This window comes from Trachypithecus francoisi, unplaced genomic scaffold (genome assembly GCF_009764315.1).
Source record: "Trachypithecus francoisi isolate TF-2019V2 unplaced genomic scaffold, Tfra_2.0 Lachesis_group3, whole genome shotgun sequence".
Lineage (NCBI taxonomy): Eukaryota > Metazoa > Chordata > Mammalia > Primates > Cercopithecidae > Trachypithecus > Trachypithecus francoisi.
The window spans coordinates 47,966,680-47,990,052 of record NW_022681468.1 but is presented as its reverse complement, the minus strand read 5'-3'; the positions used below and the strand labels follow the sequence as shown (position 1 = coordinate 47,990,052).

The 23,373-nt window shown below is 37.0% G+C and overlaps 1 protein-coding gene across 2 annotated transcripts; it reads left to right on the top strand.

The window, feature by feature from the left end:
* The first annotated feature begins 29 nt into the window (after positions 1 to 29).
* Positions 30 to 23,066, top strand: AP5M1 (adaptor related protein complex 5 subunit mu 1). Of its 2 annotated transcripts, none has more exons than XM_033187928.1 (9): positions 30 to 154; positions 5,570 to 6,215; positions 11,456 to 11,683; positions 13,316 to 13,455; positions 14,159 to 14,244; positions 14,339 to 14,457; positions 18,537 to 18,633; positions 21,471 to 21,591; positions 21,913 to 23,066. In XM_033187928.1, the coding sequence occupies exons 1-8, from the start codon at positions 75 to 77 to the stop codon at positions 21,551 to 21,553; spliced, it is 1,479 nt and encodes a 492-aa protein (XP_033043819.1). In that variant the 5' UTR covers positions 30 to 74; the 3' UTR covers positions 21,554 to 21,591; positions 21,913 to 23,066. The 2 variants fall into 2 exon arrangements, with proteins under 2 accessions (XP_033043819.1, XP_033043820.1); XM_033187929.1 differs by having other exon boundaries at positions 71 to 469.
* Positions 23,067 to 23,373: the final 307 nt, after the last annotated feature.

The window sequence follows — 23,373 nt, the reverse complement described above, 5'->3', positions numbered from 1 at the left end:
CGGAGGTTGTCGGGAGGGGCCAGCGAAGAAAACTAGCGGCCGGCAATCCGAAAGGAGTCTCGACGCTACGGTATATGAGGAACTTTGATCCTTGCGGGCCACCATTCCGGAAGTGGAATTTAGAGGAAGAAAATACCGGAGCTGCTGGGGATAGGTAGATTTCTCAACGTTATAGGTTGGGGTTCTTAGAACTTTTTGTGGTGTGTGTTGGGCTAGAGTGACTCAGAAGTGTTAGTCACCTCACCTAAAAATAACCTGTCTGCTGAGCGCGACCGGTTTGTGGCGCAAGATGAGCCTCGGGGCTTCTGGTAAGAGTCCGTCTGAGAAAGCCGGTCTGCACTATTCCTCGGTGGCGACCTTAATTATGAGATGAGCTGATGCTTTACTGACTTACCATGGCGCAGCGGGCAGTGTGGCTCATAAGTCACGAACCGGGAACTCCACTTTGTGGCACCGTGAGATTCTCCAGGTAAATGCAAATCTGAATCCTGATCGATGAAGTAGCATAGTTTTGTGGTGCTTCGTGGCCCAGGTTTGCCTGGCCACGAATAGCTGCGTGACCTTGGGCTAGCCAGTTAACAGACCTCTGTTTTGTCTGTTAAATGGAGATTTTAATAGTCCTGCCTTAAAGTGTTATGAGAATTGAGTTGATGACTCGTACATATTAAGTATTACGGTGTATATTTAGTATTAGTATTGGATTTTAAAATGACCTCCGTCTGCTTAGGATTACAATGGAGATGACTAAGGGTAAACGTAGAAAATTTACTGAGCACTAAACATGTTTCAGATTTTTCAACATGCATTGACAAAATCATTCGGGAACATTTTATTCTACTGAAAAATCCATGCTAAGTTGCATCAGACTTTTTTTTGTTGTCATTATTGCTATTTTTTCGAAACGGAGTCTCGCTCTGTCCCCCAGACTGGAGTGCAGTGGCGCGATCTCGGCTCACTGCAAGCTCTGCCTCCCAGGTTCACGCCTTTCTCCTGCCTCAGCCTCCGGAGTAGTTGGGACTACAGGCGCCCGCCACCACGCCCAGCTGATTTTTTGTATTTTTAGTAGAGACGGAGTTTCGCCATGTTAGCGAGGATGGTCTCGATCTCCTGACCTCGTGATCCACCCGCCTTGGCCTCCCAAAGTGCTGGGATTACAGGCGTGAGCCACCGTGCCCAACCCAGACTTTCATTTTTATCCTGTGAATTTGTGTCATTGGTAGAAATCATCTGTTTACAGTTCCTAATTGTTGAAGAAAATAGAAACAAAAAAATTAATTCACTTTTTCATATATTGTGTTAAGTTGATCTGGTCCCACTTTTAGAATTTGCCGTGTGTAATCAAAATAGCTCTGTTAAGAGAATTATACAGTAACTCATTGTAAAATGTTGTGGCAATCGACTGGGTCTGTTCACCTTTTTTTCTCTGGCCATTGATAGTTCTTTTTTGTCACAATTCGTTCTTCCCTGAAGAAAGCTTATAGTGAAGTAGCACCATAGTAGAATTGAGATCGAGGCAGAAAAAAAATGATTGTAATTTTAAATGAAAATTGGTTGGCAATGAGGATATGAAAAATTCCTTCTTTGCAACCTAAACAGTTTTTGTTCCTGAGGGCATCAGAGTTGGAGTTTACCATTTCCCCGCAGGATTTCTGGCTGACACTAACCCCAACATTTGTTGTTGGACCTCAAATACAGGAGATTATATATATTCTTTAGTACATACTTTACCAGGAGCATCAGTCCATCCAAAGTATCTCTCATTTTACTTTGGTTACATATTCCCTTTGGTTACCTATTCTAACTGCCGTTCCCCTCCCCTTGACAGGTAGCTCTTACGTCTTGGATGTTACCCTTTTTCATTGTATGCATTTTTCAAATTACATAATTAAATGTGCTTTAGACTTCACTTCCTAATGTTACATTTGTCAGATTTCTCAGCACTATTTTAAAGAAACATCCATGATACTTTGTGTTCATCTAAGGCAGCTTGCCCAATAGAATTCTTTATGATGATGGAAAGGAGAAATGTTCTTAATTTGTACTGGCTAATACTGTAGCCACTAGCCACAAGTACCTATTGAGCTTTTGAACTGCAGCTAGCATAACTGAGGAACTCAATTGTTACTTTTGGGTAATGTTAATTAATTTTTATTTAAGTTTAAATAGCCACATGTGGGTAGTTCTACTGTGTTGGACAGTGCAAATCTAGGCCATTGTTTTTTCTTGCTCTGTAGTACTCCGTGGTTCACATCCTACACATTTTACCTATCCCCTTTCCCTAGTGACGACCTCTCCCAAATTTGCCTCCAAAGAACACTGCCAAAGTATGCATCCTCAAATTGGTCCATGGGGCATGTCTATGCCAATTTTGACTAAAGACTGCCAAATAATCTGCACTTTCACCCACCTACGCACTCACCAGCAGCAAGAAGGAGTTCCTATATCTCCATTCTTTCCTAACATTTAATTTTTGCCAGTAAAGGACATCTTATTTTTGTTTGCATTTCTGTGTGTAATAATGATTGTTAGTCCTTTAAGTTTCCTTTACTGTGAACTGCCTGTACATGTCTTTTTTTCTTTCAAAGTTGCTTACTTTTTTCCTCTGAATTTGTAGTTTGTTTTGTATTCTTAATATTAGTCCTATGTCATTTTTAGAAAGTACTGATATTTTCTTTAATTTTACCATCGTCAATTAACTTTATGTTTCCCTTGATTAAACAGAAATCACTAATTTTGATGCAATCGAAGTAGTCGCTTTTGGGAATTTGTTGAAGTTTTTTCTTACCCATATTTCCCAAAAATATCTTCCTACAGTATCTTCTCTTAACTGTATAATTTCATCTGTTACATTTAGGTCTTTAACCCATATGTAGTCCATCTTTGGATATGGCGTTAAGTAGGAATCCCATTTCGTTTTTCTCTGTACTGTGGATCAGTTTTTCTGACACCATCTTTTGAGCAGTATGTCATGTCTTCATTAATTTGTGAGGCTATTGATAATGTTAGTTATGTCTCCTCATATAAAGGTTGGTTTGTCTCAGTTCTAGTACTTTGTCTTTCTTGTGCCAATAACATATCTGTTGCTTTTGTAGCTTACCTTAATATCTCATAGAGGTAAACTTTTTACTGCTTAAAAAAATAAGTTTCTTAAATCCTAGTTTTCAGAATGACTTTTAACTATGCTCAGGATATTATTTCAGAATAAAAAGTCAGATAGGTCTGGATGGGCTTTTCAATACATTTATGGAGGTAGCAAGTTGGGTTCAAATAATTTAATTCTGTATCATTGAATGACTTAGTTAAATTTTATTATATTTTCAGTTTTCTAACTTCTTCGGGCAGGTGTTAGAGCTACACAGATATGCACTGACATGTTATAAGTGTCAATAAGTGGCCAATATTTAAGATTTAAGAAGGCAAATGATATTTTCTCTATCTAAGTACTTATTTCCCATAACAAAACTTGGTTAAGATTCTGGTTTAAAGGTTTCCTTTCCAGATAATAATAGCATCCAGATACCTCTGGCTTAGGTCAGTATCATACCCCATAGTTGGTAGACTCATTTAAGCTTTGAATCCTGTTTAGAAAAAGCATATAATAAATTAGAAATTATAGGTTGAGTCATCCAACAAAATATTCATTGAACACATATTGAGACATTGTATAAGGTCCCAGATTAACTGATCTTCACAGGCAGTTGTGAAATTTTTATACTTAAGAACTTTAATTATCCTCTAGAAAATTAGATAATAAGAGATTGGACTACAGTTTAGTCCAGAGAGCTCTACTATTCATATGCAGAGATTTAGATAAATAAATGGCATTAACCTGCTATGCCATGTCAGTACTGGTGTGCTACCTGATTCTTCCCCTTTCTCAATCAAGAAAATGCATCAGAATGTAAGTGAGACTTACCTACACATGGGTAACTGCTTTTGGGTTTTTTTGGTTGGTCGGTGGTTTTTTTTTTGTTTGTTTTGTGGTTTGTTTGTTTTTTTTCTTTTTGAGATGGAGTCTCACTCTGTTGCCCAGGCTGGAGTACAGTGGCAAGATCTCGGCTCAGCTCACTGCAACCTCCACCTCCCGGGTTCAAGATTCTCCTGCCTCAGTCTCCCGAGTAGCTGGGATCACAGGCATGCACCACTACACCCAGCTAATTTGTGTATTTTTAGTAAAGACAGGGTTTCACCATGTTAGCCAGGCTGGTCTCAAACTCCTGCCCTCAAGTGATCTGCCCACCTCAGCCTCCCGAAGTGCTGGGTGAGCCATTGCACCCAGCCTACATATAGATAACTTTGAATACATTCTTATATATTTTTAAAATATTAGTAAACATCAATATTTTTTAGCAAAAACTGTTTTAGCCAGGTATGTTTTTGACTCTCGGTAAAAACTGCTGATTTGTTGCCACCCTTTTATTTACAAACAAGAAGATAGGCTAAGGGAAGTTAAGTGATTTACTCAAAAGTTAACAGCTGATAAATGACATTGTTCTGGACTTTGGAGTGGAGATAGAAGGAATGAGGAAAAGTACATATTTTGGAACTGAGAAACTGTGATCTAACAGATTTCTGTAAATAAGCAAAAACATCTGTTTCCAACCAAAGAAAAGATAAATTAGTAATTGCTTACTGTTCAACTTAGCACATGCAAAAACATTCTGATTTTATTCTTTTTTTTTTTTTTTTTTTTGAGACGGAGTCTCGCTCTGTCGCCCCAGATCTCAGCTCACTGCAATCTCCGCCTCCCGGGTTCACGCCATTCTCCTGCCTCAGCCTCCCGAGTAGCTGGGACTACAGGCGCCGCCACCTCGCCCGGCTAATTGTATTTTTACTAGAGACGAGGTTTCACCGTGTTAGCCAGGATGGTCTCGATCTCCTGACCTCGTGATTCACCCGTCTCGGCCTCCCAAAGTGCTGGGATTACAGGCTTGAGCCACCGCGCCCGGCCTATTCTTTTTTATTACCTAAAAGTATCTTCCAGGGCCATAGAGATAAACCATTATTACTAAAATGATCTTCCTTGTTTTTGTAGGGATTGGCAAGAAGACTCAGGGTACCTGTCATTCACTATAGGTTGAGTAGAATAGAACATTCCTTTTAAAATTGTACCATCTCAACTAATGAATCCAAAATTGTGGAGGGTTAAATTGAACCACTTTGTTAGTCCTGCTGTAGCTATTAAGACAGAATCAGAAGAAAAAAAAGTTATTACAGATGCCTAAAATGGTTCAAGTATATACTCCTTGCTGACTAAGATGATATCTGAGTGGCTGAGAGACAAGGATTTTGAATTAGAATCATGTACTCTACCTAAACTAAATAACTAAATTGAATTAAGCATTTTCAATAACGGATTATATACCAAATATGAAAGTTACTCTAATAGTAACTTAATGGGCATTATAATTTTTTGGTTGTTGGCATTTGTGGTTGTGTGTATGTATTTGTTTCTCATGTATTTTATTATTATTACTGTTTGCCTTATATTTGGGAGTTTTTAAAAAATTCTTTCATCTTGGTTTTACTTGGAAGAATCACTTACAATGTTTCTGTTTCCATAATGCAGGCGGTATCCAACTGTTGAAAAACGAGCCAGAGTCTTCAATGGAGCAAGTTATGTGCCTATTCCCGAAGATGGTCCCTTTCTTAAAGCACTGCTCTTTGAACTTAGATTATTGGATGATGATAAAGACTTTGTTGAGAGTCGTGATAGTTGTTCACGCATCAATAAAACATCCATTTATGGACTCTTGATAGGAGGTGAAGAACTCTGGCCAGTTGTTGCTTTTCTGAAGAATGACATTATATATGCTTGTGTTCCACTAGTTGAACAAACTCTGTCCCCTCGTCCGCCATTAATTAGTGTTAGTGGAGTTTCACAAGGCTTTGAATTTCTTTTTGGGATACAGGATTTTCTTTATTCAGGTCAAAAAAATGACTCTGAGCTAAATACAAAATTGAGCCAGTTGCCTGACTTGCTTCTGCAGGCTTGCCCATTTGGCACTTTATTAGATGCCAACTTACAGAATTCATTAGATAATACCAATTTTGCATCTGTGACTCAGCCACAAAAACAGCCAGCTTGGAAAACTGGAACGTACAAAGGAAAACCACAAGTTTCTATTTCTATCACTGAAAAGGTAAAATCCATGCAGTATGATAAACAGGGTGTAGCGGATACATGGCAAGTTGTTGGAACAGTGACTTGCAAGGTGAGATTTTTCTCTGGTATTTGCTTTATTGTTTTATTTAACATATGGAGAAAGTTAAATTTGCTAGTTGTGTTTTAAATAACATTTTTTATTTTCATCTTAGGCAGCAGTTGTTAAATGGGAGACTCATGTAAAATTTTATGTTGTCTTTTTGTATTCCTTACCAATTATCTTAGTTATCTGTGGCTGAGTAAAGAATTGTCTCATTGTCCCCAAAATAGACATTTATTATTTTCCTAGTTTCTGTGGGGAAACTCTACACTGGGAACTTTCAGTGTAGAGTCACTCATGAAGTTGCAGTCAGGTTGTCAGTTGAGACTATAGGCATCTGAAGGTCTGACTGAGCCTGGAAAATCTACTTGCAAGATGACTCACTCACATGGCTAACAAGTTGGTCCTAGTTATTGGAGGAAGGCCTTAGTTCCTTTCCACATGGACTTCTCAACTGGCTGCTTAAGTGTCCTCACACTTGGTGACTGGCTTCCCTCAGACCAGATGATCTGAGAGAGAGAGAGGAGAGAGAGAGACGGATAGCCAGGCAGAAGCGATTATTTTTATTACCTAGCCTGGGAGGTTACACTTCCACTACTTTCTGTTCAGTAGAAGCAGGTCATTAAGTGGTCCATATTCAAGGGGCATGGAATTAAGCTCTACTTATGAAAAGAATAACATCAAATAACTTCAGAACATACTTTAAAGTCACCACTCCTATTTTCCATTTTCTTTAGGGGGTGAAATTGACATCTCTGACATATCTAAAATTATATTGAAGGACTCTTATTTAAATAAGTCATTAGATTAATATTGGGTTCTCTGTAGAGATAGAAAATAGGAGAAGACAATGGAAATAACAATACAGTTAGTGGTGATTAATGCCATGTTGAATAATGATTGAAAATAAAATCCTCCAGGTAAACTTTCTACAAGTTTATATTAATAGTATTCTTGTTTCTTTATTTTTCTTTCTTCCTTTATTCCCTGCAGTTACGTATATTTTTTATATGTCAAATTTAATGTGTGGCTGTAGATAAATCTGATAGATAAAACTAGAGTTCAAGAGCAGAGAATTAGAACAGTCCTGACGGAAATATTGGGTCTATCTTTTTTTTTTATCCTGTTTAACGTTAAAGTTATGTAAAAGTTTTTGTGCCTATTTTAAACTCATATCTATCGTGGTCAAAAATACACTCCAGTTACTCACTTTCTTAGAAATAACTATTGTAAATGGCTCCAAAATTGAGGTGTTCATGAATTATGTCATTCTTAAGTTTTAAAGTAGTTGAATCTTTTTTCTCATAAGTTCAATGAAATGAAAATAGAAAAATAGGGCCCGGCGCAGTGGCTCACTCCTGTAACCCAGCACTTTGGGAGGCCAAGGCAGGCAAATCATTTGAGGTCAGGAGTTTGAGACCAGCCTGACCAACATGGCGAAACCCTTTCTCTACTAAAAATACAAAAATTAGCCAGGCGTGATGGAGCATGCCTGTAATCCCAGCTACTCAGGAGGCTGAGGCATGAGAATCACTTGAACCTGGGAGGCAGAAGCTGCAGTGAGCCAAGATTGTGCCACTGCACTCCAGCCTGGGTGACAGAGGTAGACTCTGTCTTAAAAAAAATAAAATAGAAAAATTCACCAATTCCATTTTTTTTCCATTCTGTAGCAATAAATAGGGACTACGTTATTTATGATATAATGCTAATTAATACCATGGCATTTAATGTCTCTGTTCGTTGATAGGCTGACTGCAGTTTACTCTTAGGAGAATTTGAGATTGGTTCCTACTCTTAGTCCTGATACAGATTATCATGATGGGCAATTTTCTTATTTAAAAAATGTTCTTAAGGCAAAAAAAAGGGGTTATACCTTAACCTACACGCTAAATGTTTCTTTAAGGTTGTATGTACATAATATAACTGTTAGCCAGACATTCTTTAAGTACTTCCGAAACTTACTGTTTAAAGGAATTTTATTGTGAAGCCCATTGTAAATGGAAATAATCATCTTCATTTTATCCTACTCTGGTAGAAAACCAGAGCCAAAGGCCAGTGGTCCAAAGTTCTAGACCTCATTCTTCCAGTAATTTTCTGTATGTCTTTAGAAAGTTACACAATTTTGTGAATCTTTTCTCATTTTTAAAATGAGATAAACTCTTAGGTGCCTTTTTTTTTCTTTAATAACTTTTATTGCTAAAGTTGGGTTTACATATGCCAGATTGGTTTAAAGGGTAGTACACCAATTCCTTCTAGAATGGATGTTCTCATCCTATAGTAAATAACTGGTGATCCGGCATTTTAAGTGCCCAGATAGATTCATTGGCGGGTTCCATGATGGCTGATGTTTCTCTGACCCTTTACAAATGTTAAGAGTAAATACCATTGTAATTTAATAATATTCAGTTTATACTTAGTATAAATTAAGTATAAATATTATTAAATTACAATGGTATTTACTATTGATGTTTGCTTATTTTGTCTCCATAAATATCTATCAAAAACAAAACTACTTTTCATTTGTTCTTATTAGTTCACATATAGAAAATAGCAGATGGTTTGAAAGTTAAAACCCTAAAGCTTTTTTTTAAGTTTTAAAGTAAGATGATATGGCATATTTATTTTTAATGTGACTAACATTGTTGTAATTGTCACTGACAGACCTTATAAAGGCACTAATTATATGTAGTACTCTTCGTAATGCCTGCCTGCTAAGTACTTACATTGTATAGCAGATACATAATGAATTCCCACACATGTCAAATATTAGATAAAACATTAAAAGTGAAACATTTCATGTTAGAAATTGAAAACAAAAGTAGGTTTATAATTAGAAAAAGATAGCCACTCAGCAAACATTTTTTATTACTGTTTTCTATGCATAGAAATGTGTCAGGCACTAGAGATACTAAGAAAAATGTAACAATTCTTGTTTCAAAGAATTTAAAGCTTGAAAAGAGAAATGGACCAGATACCTGTAGATAGTGGACAGTTAATGCATGGTACAATCTATGTATATGATAGTGCATTAGGAGCTAAGAGTTATGCTTTCAGAGTTCACTAACTCTTAAAATATTGTGTAGTTCTGGTGAAACAGAAGATACCAATAATTATTATGGGGCTCAGTTGGTCAGTTTGATCCAGGCTTTAATAGAGGTGAATTTCAAGAGAGAGGTACAAAGACCCTGACTACCTACACAAACACAAGTAAAGTATGTCAGTCTGGTTGGGCCAGAAGAAGCCACTATAAGATTTATGGGAGTAAAGATGTTTAACATAGAAATTAGGGCTTATTCAAGAAGCACTGAGGAAATAAGTCTTTGATCCTCTAGCTATAGCCTTTCAGAAACAGTCTCTGAGGAGATAGTCAAATCAAAAGTTCACAAAGAAGTCTGAGAAACTGTCATATCTGTCTGTTAATGACCTCACAGAGGAAATTCAAGGAAAGGTCCACAGAAGTGTAGCATCTGGCCACTTTGGCCTTGAAGTAGGAGTTCAAGGACAGGTTTGAGAAGCTGACCTATCTGGCTTCAAGGAACTTTCAAGAAAAGTTACTTCCTTTTCTCTTTTCCCTTGTGAATCTCTCATGAGTACCTCTCATTGGCAAACTAACCCAGACTACATAGGGAAGAAGATCCTGGGCTTCTCTACATAGCAAAGGTAGGCTGTAGAGGTGATACAGAGTGTAATACTTCACAGAGAGCATCAAATGAGCTAAGACATGAAGAATGAAAGCATTTGCAGGGAGAAAACATTGCAGCTGGGAAGGAATAGCACATGCAAAGGTGCATTTGGAGGTATAAGACAGTATGGTTTATTTAGGAAAATGCAAGAATCCAATATGACTACATGTAAGTTGCAGGGTAGAAAATTATTAAGGAGGTAGATTAAAAAACAACCCCATTGAAAAGTGGGCAAAAGGCATGTACAGACACTTGCCAAAAGAAGACCTACATGCAGCCAACAAACATGAAAAAAAGCTCAACATCACTGATCATTTGAGAAATGCAAATCAAAACCACAATGAGATACCATCCAACACCAGTCAGAATGACTATTATTAAAGTTAAAAAACAACAGGTGCTCACAAGACTGCAGAGAAAAAGGAACACTTTTACGGTGTTGGTAAGAGTGTAAATTAGTTTGACCATTGTGGAAGACTGTGGCAATTCCTCAAAGACATTGAGGCAGAAATAGCATTTGACCCAGCTATTCCATTATTGGGTATATACCCAAAGAAACATAAATCATCCTGCTATGAAGATACATACACACGTGTGTTCATTGCAGCACTATTCACAATAGTAAAGACATGGAATCAACATAAGTGCCTATCAATGATAGACTGAATAAAGAAAATGTGGTACATATACACCATGGAATACTGTGCAGCCATAAAAAGGAACGAGATCATGTCCTTTGCACGGACATGGATGGAGCTAGAAATCATTATTCTCAGCAAATTAATGCAGGAACAGAAAACCAAACACCACATGTTGTCACTTATAAGTGGGAGCTGAATGACGAGACCACACGGTCACAGTGGGGGAACGACCACACTGGGGCCTGTCAGTTGGGGAGGTTAGGGGAGGGAGAGCATCAGGAAGAACAGCAAATGGATGCTGGGCTTAATACCTAGGTGATGGGATGATCTGTGCAACAAAACACCATGGTACACATTTACCTAGGTAACAAACCTGCACATCCTGCACATGTACCCCAAAACTTAAAAGCTGAAGGAAAATAAAAAGGAGGTAGATAAGAGCCAAACAATGAAAGGCTTTACAAGTAATTCAGAATTGAAGTAGAATCACTGAAAGGATTTGAGCATGGAAAAAGTATAATAAAAATTATGTTTCATTAAGATAGCTCTGGCATGGAGAGCTAGGAGGATGGAGGATTAGAGGACCGATTATAGGAAAACAAGTCCAGAAATATTTAGTGGGCTGTGGCAGAAATTGTAAGGGCCCGCATTAATGTGGTTCAACAGGAATGGAGAAAATTCAGCAGATTTAAATTATCTTTGTAAGAGCTTTAGAGATAAGCTATGGAGTCTATGAGGGCCCTCCTGGTCTCTGGCTTGGGTGTGTAAGAACATGATAAAACCATTAATAACACAGAACGTAAAGAGAATAATAGCTAGAGAAAAGTGAGTTAATTGGGGAAAATGACTTTGATAAATTTTGAGAAGCCTGAAACAGACATTTGCTTCTGAGATTTTGGTGATAATCTTTCTGTTTGCATTTCAGTGTGATTTGGAAGGAATCATGCCAAATGTTACCATCAGCTTGAATCTCCCTACCAATGGATCTCCACTTCAAGATATTCTAGTTCATCCTTGTGTAACTTCTCTTGACTCTGCAATTCTGACTTCTAGTAGTATTGATGCAATGGATGACTCTGCATTTAGTGGGCCTTACAAATTTCCATTCACTCCACCTTTAGAGTCATTCAACTTATGCTACTACACTTCCCAGGTAAACAACCCTAGAATAGTTGAGAGTTTGCTGATCTTTATATTCATAAATACTATTGATAAGTAAATGATTCATACTCTTGGTATGAGAACTTAGAAAAAGTTCTATTTATCAGACAATAATTGATGAATGAAGATGAAGATTTAGGCCGGGCACCGTGGCTCATGCCTGTAATCCCAGCACTTTGGGAGGCTGAGGCGGGTGGATCACTTGAGGTCAGGAGTTCAAGGCCAGCCTGCCAACATGGTGAAACCTTGTCTCTACTAAAAATACAAAAAGTTAGCCAGGCATGGTGTCTTGCGCCTGTAGTCCCACTTACTTGGGCGGCCGAGGCAGGAGAATCCAGGTGGTGGAGGTTGCAGTGAGCCAAGATTGCACCAGCGCACTCCAGCCTGGGCGACAGAGCGAGACTCCATCTCAAAAAAAAAAAAAAAAAAAAAGATTCACTTCTTTGAATGAGATACCTCTTATCTTTGGTGTTGGTAACTACTTGTAAATAGCTTTCAAAATAATTGAATTTTTTTTTTTTAATGTTCCCTAAAAATGTTCACGGTCATGGGATAGATTTTGGTATGATTTAGTAGTGGTTTTAACCATGAACATAATAAAATACCCCTCATTGCAGGCAACCTGAATTACAAATATATATTATTATTCATATCTATTTATTTATTGAATAACTGCTTGTGTGTTAGACATTGTCCTAAGCACGTTACATGTATTTTCTCTAGTACTGTAGTACTGGTAACAACCTTTAATTAGACATTATCCCCATTTTACAGCTCAGGAGAGTCACCAAGAAGTGAAATGACTTGCACGAGGTCTATAGTTGATAAATGGCACTGCCTGGATTTGAACCCCAATTTTTCAGACTCCCAAACCTCTTTTCTACTATACCATTTATCTCTTGTCCTAGTTGTGGATGAGTAGGTTAGAAAAACCTACTCAAGCTAGCTTAAGTAGAGCGAATTTATTTTGAGAATGCAATAGGCAGTCTCATTGCCATTTAAGAATAAGAAAAGAAGCAGACACAGTTCTTATCAGCCTGTACTCAAGGTCCACCTTGTCTGTCACATGTCTGCTTCTCAGTCTCCTCTTTCAGCTGGCTTTCTCTGCTTACACATCACCTTACAGCTGTAGGGCTTGCACTGTATAAGTAGTCTTTCTGTGTCTTACTTCACATGTACCAGAAATAATGGTTGGCTCACCCCAGCCTACAAGTTGTTTCCTTCAGTCAGTTATTGATGACCACCCAAGTAAGTTACTGCCGAACGAGGGGATTGGAGAACTCATGGGATTCAACTGGAGCAACAGAGCTGTGGGCAGATTGGCAGTGCCTGCTGCACGCCTATTGCATACCATATGCTGCAGGTCAGAGAACATGGAGACGGGGAGCCTGGATGAGCAAGTATAGGAATAAGAATGCATTGTACACCTTTGTAAAGCACTTTTCTTATCTCTGAAAACAGAAAGAAGAATCCCTATCCTTATAACGAATGTAGATTCATCATTGCTGTTACTAAAACAACTTGGAATAACCTCTAAGTCATTAAAAGTAACTCTTCTCAGTTACTTTTGGTGTTTTAGACCCATTAACCTGAGAATTATATAGACATTTATGTTTCTTTTTAGGTCCCTGTCCCACCAATTTTGGGATTTTATCAAATGAAGGAGGAAGAAGTACAACTAAGAATAACCATTAATTTAAAACTTCACGAAAGTGTAAAAAATAATTTTGAATTCTGTGAAGCTCATATACCTTTTTACAATAGGTAGGAATAAAATCTGTATTGCCATAATTTCTGTCTTCCTTAATACATTCCCACTGCTCCACAATAAATTGTCTTTCTCTTTTACGTTATTTTTAAGGTCTGAATAATTTTGTTCTATTCAAATGAATGCTGATTTTCATGATATAGTCATAAAAATAACTGTTTCCCTTTAAATATGCCTTTATCTTTCTAGTAAAACTTATTAGTAAATTATACACTTAAACCAATGTAGCTTCCTCAGGAATTATTTTTCTACTGGATTTATTTCTAGCAATTTTTCCGTATACAAGTCAAACCAAACTGTCAACAACCTGGTGAATTAGCCAATTATAATATTACTTTATTATCAGTTCTACTTTTAAATTTATTCTGCAGCACAGTTTTTTGTCAAAGTATATCTACATATGTAGTAAAATCATAGTCTTAATGTTATAGCAACCCATGTGACTGTATTAATACATTTTGTATGATTTCATAGTTGTCTTAAGGACTAATAATGAAATACACATCATCACCAAAAATGTTTATGTGTGTTTTGTTGTTTTTCAAGATTTGATATTCACTATTTTTTCTATTCTGCAAACTTGAATACAGATCTGCTTTTATGCTGTCCTTGTATTAAGTAACAGTGGCCAAGTTTGACTTAGATCTCAAAACTATTATATCTGTGATCTTTTTCTATTTTGTCCCTTTCTTTTTAAAGAGGTCCAATTACACATTTGGAATACAAAACTAGTTTTGGCCAGCTCGAAGTATTTCGAGAGAAAAGCTTATTGATCTGGATTATTGGTGAGCAAGTTTTGTTTATTGATTTCTTTTTTCTTTACATTTACTGTAGAATCTACTTGATTTAGAATAGTTGATTGGTATATTTGTGTTTTAGGCCAGAAGTTCCCAAAATCAATGGAAATTAGTCTTTCTGGAACTGTAACTTTTGGAGCCAAGAGCCATGAGAAGCAGCCATTTGACCCAATTTGTATTGGAGAAACAGCATATTTAAAGGTAAACATATTTATATGGCTTACTACAGTAGAGCCCTTCCTTTGTTTTTTTGTTTTGTTTTTTCTTTTTTTTGGGGGGGACAGAGTCTCGCTCTGTTGCCCAGGTTGGAGTGCAGTGGCCGGATCTCAGCTCACTGCAAGCTCCGCCTCCTGGGTTTACGCCATTCTCCTGTCTCAGCCTCCCGAGTAGCTGGGACTACAGGCACCCACCACCTCACCTGGCTAGCTTTTTGTATTTTTTTTTTAGTAGAGACGGGGTTTCACCGTGTTAGCCAGGATGGTCTCGATCTCCTGACCTCGTGATCCGCCCGTCTCGGCCTCCCAAAGTGCTGGGATTACAGGCTTGAGCCACCGCGCCTGGCCTCCTTTGTTTATAAATTGCATATTTCTAGTTGATTTTTAATGTTTTCTACCAGTTGTTTTAGAATTCTATTCTTTTTGTCTGGGATAAGTTCTCTTTTGGATTTTTGATTTTTTGTTGTTGTTTAGTATTAGTCACTTCTATTTCACTTAATACTTGAACATTTTAAAAAGCCAGGCATAGAGGCGGGGTGTCTGTAGTCCCAGCTACTGGGGAGACTGAGGTGGGAGGATCACTCAAGCCCAGGAGTTCAAGGTTACAGTGAGCTAAATTGTGCCACTGCACTGCAACCTGGACAACAGAATGCAACCAGATCTCTTTTAAACAAGGGTTTTTTGTGTTTTCTTAAAAGGGAACCAGCTAACCTAAATACCCCAACTCAGTCTAATTCTACTCAGCTATTGGTTATCAAATTTGAGATTTGGGCCAGGCATGGTGACTCCCACCTGTAATCCTGGCACTTTGGGAGGCCAAGGCAGGTGAATCGCTTGACCCCAGGGGTTCAAGACCAGCCTGGCCAGCATGGTGAGAACCCACCTCTACAAAAAATAGAAAAATCAGCTAGGCGTGGTGGTGCACACCTTTAGTCACAGCTTTTTGGGAGGTTCAGGAGAATCACCTAAGCCTGGGGAGTTCAAGGCTGCGGTGAATCATGATAATGCCACTGCATTCCGACCTGGGTGATAGAGTAAGACTGTCTCAAAAAAAAAAAAAAAAAATTGAGATTTGTGTACAAAAAATAGAAGATGTAGTCCTTGCCCTCCAGGATTTTTTCAGTGTTGCACATCAACAATTTATCAGTGCTAACAGCTTTGATATTTCAAGAAAAAGGTGCTACAACTGAAGTTATTGTGGAAAGCTTTACAGGGGAGGTGAAGTTTAAGCCAAACTCTGAGGCCTAGATGTGCATGAATATGAAGACTTGAAGACTGACTAACAATTGTTTAGATAAAGAAGTTACTTAGAAGAGTAAAGAAGGATAAACAAGGCATGCTTAGAAACCAGTGCTAAAAATAGTAGTACTACAAGAGACTGGATATATTTTAGATTAAGATTATGGAGTGTTTGAATCTGACTTTTAGTACTTTGGTTGATGGTGTACTTTTTTAAGTAGGGGAGTAGTCTTTCACAAGTGATACTTTATGAATGTTAATCTGGAATGGATGTAAGGAAGGTGAGTAAAAAAACTAGAGACAAGCCATTCTATAACATATTAATATTCCATATGAAAGGATAATATTATAATAAGTTAATAATGCTGAGTTAGTGTAGTGTCAACAGAAAGAGAAAAGAAGGGAGAAGGGAGAAGAATGAAGGGACTGCTGTAAAAGCTGTGATGAAAGTAAAGCCTCGACTACTAATTAAATACAGAGACAAGAAATGGTGTTCAAAGATAGTATTGTTCAAAAAAAAAAAGGAACTTAAACCAAACTTGACGCTTTTTAAGAGGGTAGAGACATGTGAATCTCATTCGTTCATTGTTTTATTCCAAATATCTAGTCCAGGACCTAGCACATAAATATTTGCTGTATGGATGAATATACCTAAATTATTAATATGGAGAAAAATGGGAAGAAATGGGTTTCATATCATATTTTTGGCTGGTAATAGCAATATAGCCCATGGTAAATGTTCGGTGGGTAGCTAAAAATCTAAAGCTTGGTTCATAAGAGAAGGCTCAGCTGTATATAAGCATGTAGGAATTATCCACAGAGAAGAAATGGTTGAGGCAGTAGAAATAACAGAAAAAGATAAAATAATACAGGAAGATTCAGAAGAACAAGTGAGGGAATTGAAGGAGTGATTAGAAAGGTAACAAGAAAACCTAAATAAAAACGTATTAAAGAAATCAAGAGAAATACAGGCAATTAGGGGAAGTGGTAGTGAAGTCAGAAGTATACTGGTGATAATTCATTTCTTCTATCTTGGCTTCACTTGTGTCCAGAAGCTTTGTTTCAAGGATTATTATAAAAATTCCTACTTCAGGCCGGGCGCGGTGGCTCAAGCCTGTAATCCCAGCACTTTGGGAGGCCGAGACGGGTGGATCATGAGGTCAGGAGATCGAGACCATCCTAGCTAACACGGTGAAACCCCGTCTCTACTAAAAAATACAAAAAACTAGCCGGGCGAGGTGGCGGGCGCCTGTAGTCCCAGCTACTGGGGAGGCTGAGGCAGGAGAATGGCGTGAACCCGGGAGGCGGAGCTTGCAGTGAGCTGAGATCCGGCCACTGCACTCCAGCCCCGGCGACAGAGTGAGACTCCGTCTCAAAAAAAAAAATTCCTACTTCAGATACCTTTCAGAAAAAAATGTGCAATGTTACCACACATTGTATGTCCTTCAAGGGTAGGAATTACGATTTATCTATTCATTCCTATCACCAACCATTTACACTCACATTGAAAGCATGTAGCACATATTTTTGTTGACTGAATGATCTAAGTGTGTTTTACAGATTTCAGTTGTATGGATATCAGTCTGGTCATAACTTATAACTATACTTAATGTTGTATTGAGAATTATACCAGCATTGAGAATTATACCAAAAAAACAAGCAAAAGCCCTTTATTATCAGAAATAATTTGAGTTGCAACAGGAAAAAAAATTGCTGAGAAGGTCTGAAAATTACATTCTAAATCACATATTATGCATGTGATCAGTTAGTTTGGTAATTAATAGAGAAAGTTAGGAAATGGGAGAAATTTTCTGGGAATAGAGATAGGAGAAAAAATATATAAAAAGATATCAGGATGCTGCAAAAATCTGGAGCATTTGGCAGCAGAGATGAGGAGAATCACAGCAAAGGAGAACTGGAGCTCCATGAAATGTAGATTTTTTCATAGGTCATGTGAATGTCATTGTAACTTAGGGGCACCCTGGCCACTGCACTGCAACCTGGACAACAGAGTGTGCTATGTTTTCAGAGAAGGTACTAATGATTCACTGTCTTACAGCACAGTGTAATAGTTGGCATTTGTAGTGATAGCCCCACATTGTCAATGAAATCCAGGAATTATGGAGTATGTTTTAGAAAGGTTTTCTAGGTAAGGGAAAAGGTAATTCCTAAGCTTAGTTCTGTAAAAGTTAAATTTCACTCTTCTGGAAAATTAAGTAGTAACAGCTCATTCCCCCTAAACACAAGATAAATTGATGTTTCTGTTTTCATAATTACATTATATTTTGCTAGAAGGTTTATACTTTCTTGCCTGTAAAAGACTTATGATCTAGATTATATCATAACCACATAGCCCTAGGGATAGAAGAGAAAATACGGCATACAAGACAGCAGCACAGTGGGAGACAGCACCAGCTTTTGGAGTCGGTGTGGTCTGAGTTCAAATGCTAGCTCTGCTGCTTATGTGCTGGGATACCAGTTGCTTCCATCTTTGAACCTCAGTTCTCTCAGCATACCTTGCAGTATGGATTAGAGCTGTTAATGAAGTGCATATTGTGTGTTAAGTACTTCATAATGACAGCTTTACAAAGAAATGGCCCTAAGGCAAATGGAAAAAAAATTGTGTGTGTGTTTCTGTATACATATGTGTGCACACACACATGCACACACCCACAATTCAAGTTTAAAACTTCTGTATTAGACTTTTTATTTTATTTTGTCAACTGTGTAAAATAAATTCCCTAAAACTGGGTCAAGGGAAAAAATGCAACCATCCTTTTTACCAAATAATCACCTTAATTTGTTATATTTCTCTCTTCTTTCTAGCTTCATTTTAGGATCTTAGATTACACACTCACTGGGTGTTACGCAGATCAGCATTCAGTTCAAGTTTTTGCATCAGGAAAACCAAAAATAAGTGCATGTAAGTTATACAGATTCAAACTAACTTAAGGGAACTAAAATGGTGTTTGCAGTTATTACCTAAGGTAAAATTTGAATGTAACAGAACTTAGAGATTATAGAATAATCCCAATTTATAAAATTCTGGACTGATCCTACCCCACATAACTGTTTGTATACTTTACACTGCCCTCTGCCTTCTTGTTTATAAAGTGGTCTGGATGAGCAAAGATTGGGATAGAAGTGAACTTTAGTATAAAATTTGATTTGTTTTTCTCTGGTTATTTTATTCAGAGATGGTTCACTGAAACTGTGGTGTTGAACAGACAGGACTTAAACCTGGCTCATCCATTTCATTAGCTGTATAACTTTGGGCAAATTAGTGAACTTCTTGAAGTTTTAATTTTCTTGTCTATAAAATGGAAATAATAGTGCGATTTGCCTCAGGCTTGTTATGAGGTTTAAATAAGATTATATTGACTCAGTATGATACTTAGCATATAATATGGATTTAGTAGATACTAGAGATGGTTCTTATTTAAAACCCTTTTAAATATCTTTAGCAAATGTTGCAATCAATAAGCGTTATTTAGCACCTTCTCTATTCTATCAATAGGAAGACAATAAAAAAGACGTTTCCTGATTTTAGTATGTTTAATGGTTGGTAAAGTATAGATCTATATGTGTGTACACACACACACAAAACATGTGAAAATGTAATGAGACAAAAAACAATTTATAAATGAATCAAAATTATTTAATTCAGATTAAATAGAAATATGTAACATAGAATAGTAGCTAAAATGAGGTAGAGTTACCTAAACTTAAGCAAAACCTTTTTGCCCCAAGGAGAATAAAGCTGTTATATATGTGGACAAGAATGATCCCAATTTACACACATTTTTATTATTATAGTTAGATTAATATTTCTTAAACTAAGGATTAGGGTTCCTAAAACAAGAAGAAGAGGAAAGGACTCTCCATGGACATTTCAGGAGAATTAGAGAACTTAGAACTACAGAATTGTAAGCAGCTACTGTGCATGACAATATAACTTCTTTTTTTTTTTTTTTTTTTTTGAGACGGTGTCTGGCTCTGTCGCCCAGGCTGGAGTGCAGTGGCCGGATCTCAGCTCACTGCAAGCTCCGCCTCCCGAGTTTACGCCATTCTCCTGCCTCAGCCCCCGGAGTAGCTGGGACTACAGGCGCCCGCCACCTCGCCCGGCTAGTTTTTTGTATTTTTTAAGTAGAGACGGGGTTTCACCGTGTTAGCCAGGATGGTCTCGATCTCCTGACCTCGTGATCCACCCGTCTCGGCCTCCCAAAGTGCTGGGATTACAGGCTTGAGCCACCGCGCCCGGCCGACAATATAACTTCTATGTAGTATAACCAGAGTAATCCAGTATTCTTTACTTCCCTAGGCTTGTCCTGTGTTTTCTCTTACATCATTTTTTTGTTGTATATATGGGAGACTGAAAGCAAACAGACCAGTATTTTAGATTGTCTATGGGAAAACATTTTAATTTATTTATGTTAACTAAACATACTGCAGTAATTTCCAGAGAGCATGATACAGGATGGGAATATACCTGCTTCTTAATACAAAATATGTTGAATGAAAGAACTCATTTTAAATTAATATTACGACCCATCTTTTCTTCCTCTGTTAGTTTCAGAATGTGACTGCCAGTTTGTGCAATTATGTAAAACTTTATTTTGCCATCATCTTGACAACAAAATCTATTTTCAAAATATACAACTTAGTTTAAAAGTAGTAATAATAATACTTTAAATAATAATGGCTAATTTAATTAATTTAATAATAAATTTAAATAATAATGGCTAATAGTAATTTAAATAATAATGGCTAATATTTATTGCTTACTATATGCCAGGCAAAGTTCTAAGTGTTTTATGTATATTATCTCATTAATCATCACAGCACCCTATGTAAGTGTTGTTATCTCCATTTTACAGATGAGGACACTGATGGAACTGAGAGATTAGGGTCCCATAGCTAGCAAATGGCAGAACTGGGAGTCAGATACTCAAGCATTCTCGTTCTGGAACCTGTCCACTTAACAGTATGCTGTCTTGCCTCTCATTGTTACTGGGTTTCAGTACTTTGAAGAGAACAAAAAAGACAATATAGTCTATATTATTTTCATTTATGAAGAAGGGCATGAAGAAGAAAGGTAGAAAAGGCTGAACTGGATAATTAATTATATTTAATCGCATATTTAATTATATATATATGAAGAATTTACATATGTAACTCCAAATGAACATTATTATCTCTTTACGTATCAGAAAACTTCAGTTCAAATAGGTTGCCATTTTTGTAGGGTTTCAAAGCTATTTTTAAAAAGGCTTAAATTGATCAGAACTATAATAAGAAATCAGTGAAGCAAACCATTTAGAATGTTGCTAGGAAGTTGGGTGTTAATTTATATCTCTGACATTTTGGGTAAAGAATAGCAAGACCCAGAATCAGGGCCATCGTGATAAGGTTATAGAAGAGAAACCAATGAAAAATTTTTAATGTTTTTACAGTCAGAGTAATGGTCCATATGAAAAAGATTTTAGAGAAAATGTGAAGATAAAATTGGCAGATTTGGCATAAATGAGAGATATTTCATGTAAGGTCAAAGATGGATTGTTCACATATTTAATAAGTCCATATTTGTAAAATGATAAAAGTTATAATAAAGTCTTGATAATATCAAATTAAAATGAATATTTCAAAGTATTGCCTTGAAATAACTGCATTCCACAATTTCAAAAAATCATGACTTTGCTCTTGTTGAATTTTTGCTAAGATAAAATAGTCTTATCATTAATTTCTTTTTCTTTTCTTTAGACCGGAAACTAATTTCTTCTGATTATTACATCTGGAATTCTAAAGCCCCTGCTCCAGTAACATATGGATCATTATTACTGTAATAGTCTCATGTTTAAATGGGATTATATAATGATAACAGTTGTTTTTTTTTTTTTTTTTTTTTTGAGACGGAGTCTTGCTCTGCCGCCCAGGCTGGAGTGCAGTGGCCGGATCTCAGCTCACTGCAAGCTCCGCCTCCCGGGTTCACGCCATTCTCCTGTCTCAGCCTCCCGAGTAGCTGGGACTACAGGCGCCCGCCTCGTCGCCCAGCTAGTTTTTTGTATTTTTTAGTAGAGACGAGGTTTCACCGTATTAGCCAGGATGGTCTCGATCTCCTGACCTCGTGATCCGCCCGTCTCGGCCTCCCAAAGTGCTGGGATTACAGGCTTGAGCCACCGCGCCCGGCCTATAATGATAACAGTTTGAAGGAAATCATAATCTATGTTTTTAACGTGGATGCATATAACCTGTGAGTGAAAAATCACTGAATGATTTAATTGTAAAAGTAGTCTTATTTAGTGTTTGCAGTCTGATTGAACTTGAAAGGATGTTTTAAAAGCTAATGTCTCCAATTTTGTTAACCTTTGATTTTATGCCAGTATAATTCAGAACATAGAAAAGTAATGATTCACTTGGCCTCATTTTAGACTAGTCCTGGGTCACCCTGCCACACTTGTTTCTTAGTGTTTCTGTGGCAGACATTGCTAATCAAGTATAGCCCTTTTCTGTACTGAGCGTTGGATAAAGGGTCAGGCTCCTTTTCAGTTCAGAGATTCAGGGTTGTAGATGATGTGCAATATAAAAACTATTTTCTCTTCCAAATCTAAGTACTAAGCTCCTAGTATAAGGTGTTGTTGCAGAATACCAGAGGTCATGTTAGAAACAACTACGTCTCTTCAAAAAACAGCCAACAGAGACAAAGGAAAAGTGTTTAAGTAGTAACCTGTTCTTCTTAATCAGAACTATCCTATTGACTAATAAAGAATCTGCATAATTCTACTTTTCTACTTAAGGTGTGTAATCTCTGTTCTAGAGTTAGTTTTTAAGTAAGCTTGTTAATCTGCCACAATGACATTTTGCTTAGGATGTCAGTAGCCATATTAAGATGTGTGGAATAGCTTCAGAAGATGATCATAGTGTTTTGTAATCGTTTAATGTCTGCAGCTAAATTTTTAAAGGTAATTTAGATCTAGTACTGCTCTTTCTGTGTCTTATTATGTTAAAATTAATGAATGAATTCTGGTAAAAATTCAAAAGATAGAGAGTATCTGTGGGTAGAGAGTATCATTTAAGCTTATTTTAGTCACATGTAGTATATATCTCCTTAAAGCTGTCACTCTCACTTTCTTACCATTCTCTTGATTTCTTCAGAAACCATCTAATCATCATCTTTATTCTCTACTTACTTCTGCAATTATATGTCATATTATGTTTTCAGAGCAGTTCATTGTCAAGTTGGACTTTAAGTGACCATTCAAGAAAAGATGAAATCTCACGAACCTCAAAACTTCATTCATGTCTTTTTACAGATTAGAAAAAAATACGCATTAAAGATTAATGCTTAATTTGATAATATCTTGGGTTCTGTTTTTTAATGAGTCTTCTAAGGAAAAGCTTAGAAAATCTGCTAACTCCTCAAAAAAGAGCATGATAGTTTAAAGGGATAGTGCATATAAATTTAGGATTTGAAATATGATTTTTAAATTAAGGTCAGTCCTACTCATAAACTCATTTTCTACAAAGCGTTATCATGGCATAAGGTTCTATGTTCAAAATTATCCCAAGTAACAAAGAAAAAAGAATAACTGCCTGACCAGGACTTTAACTTGTTATTCTAGCTTAATCATAGATAATCAGCAGTGAAAACTTTCCTTTAGAAAGA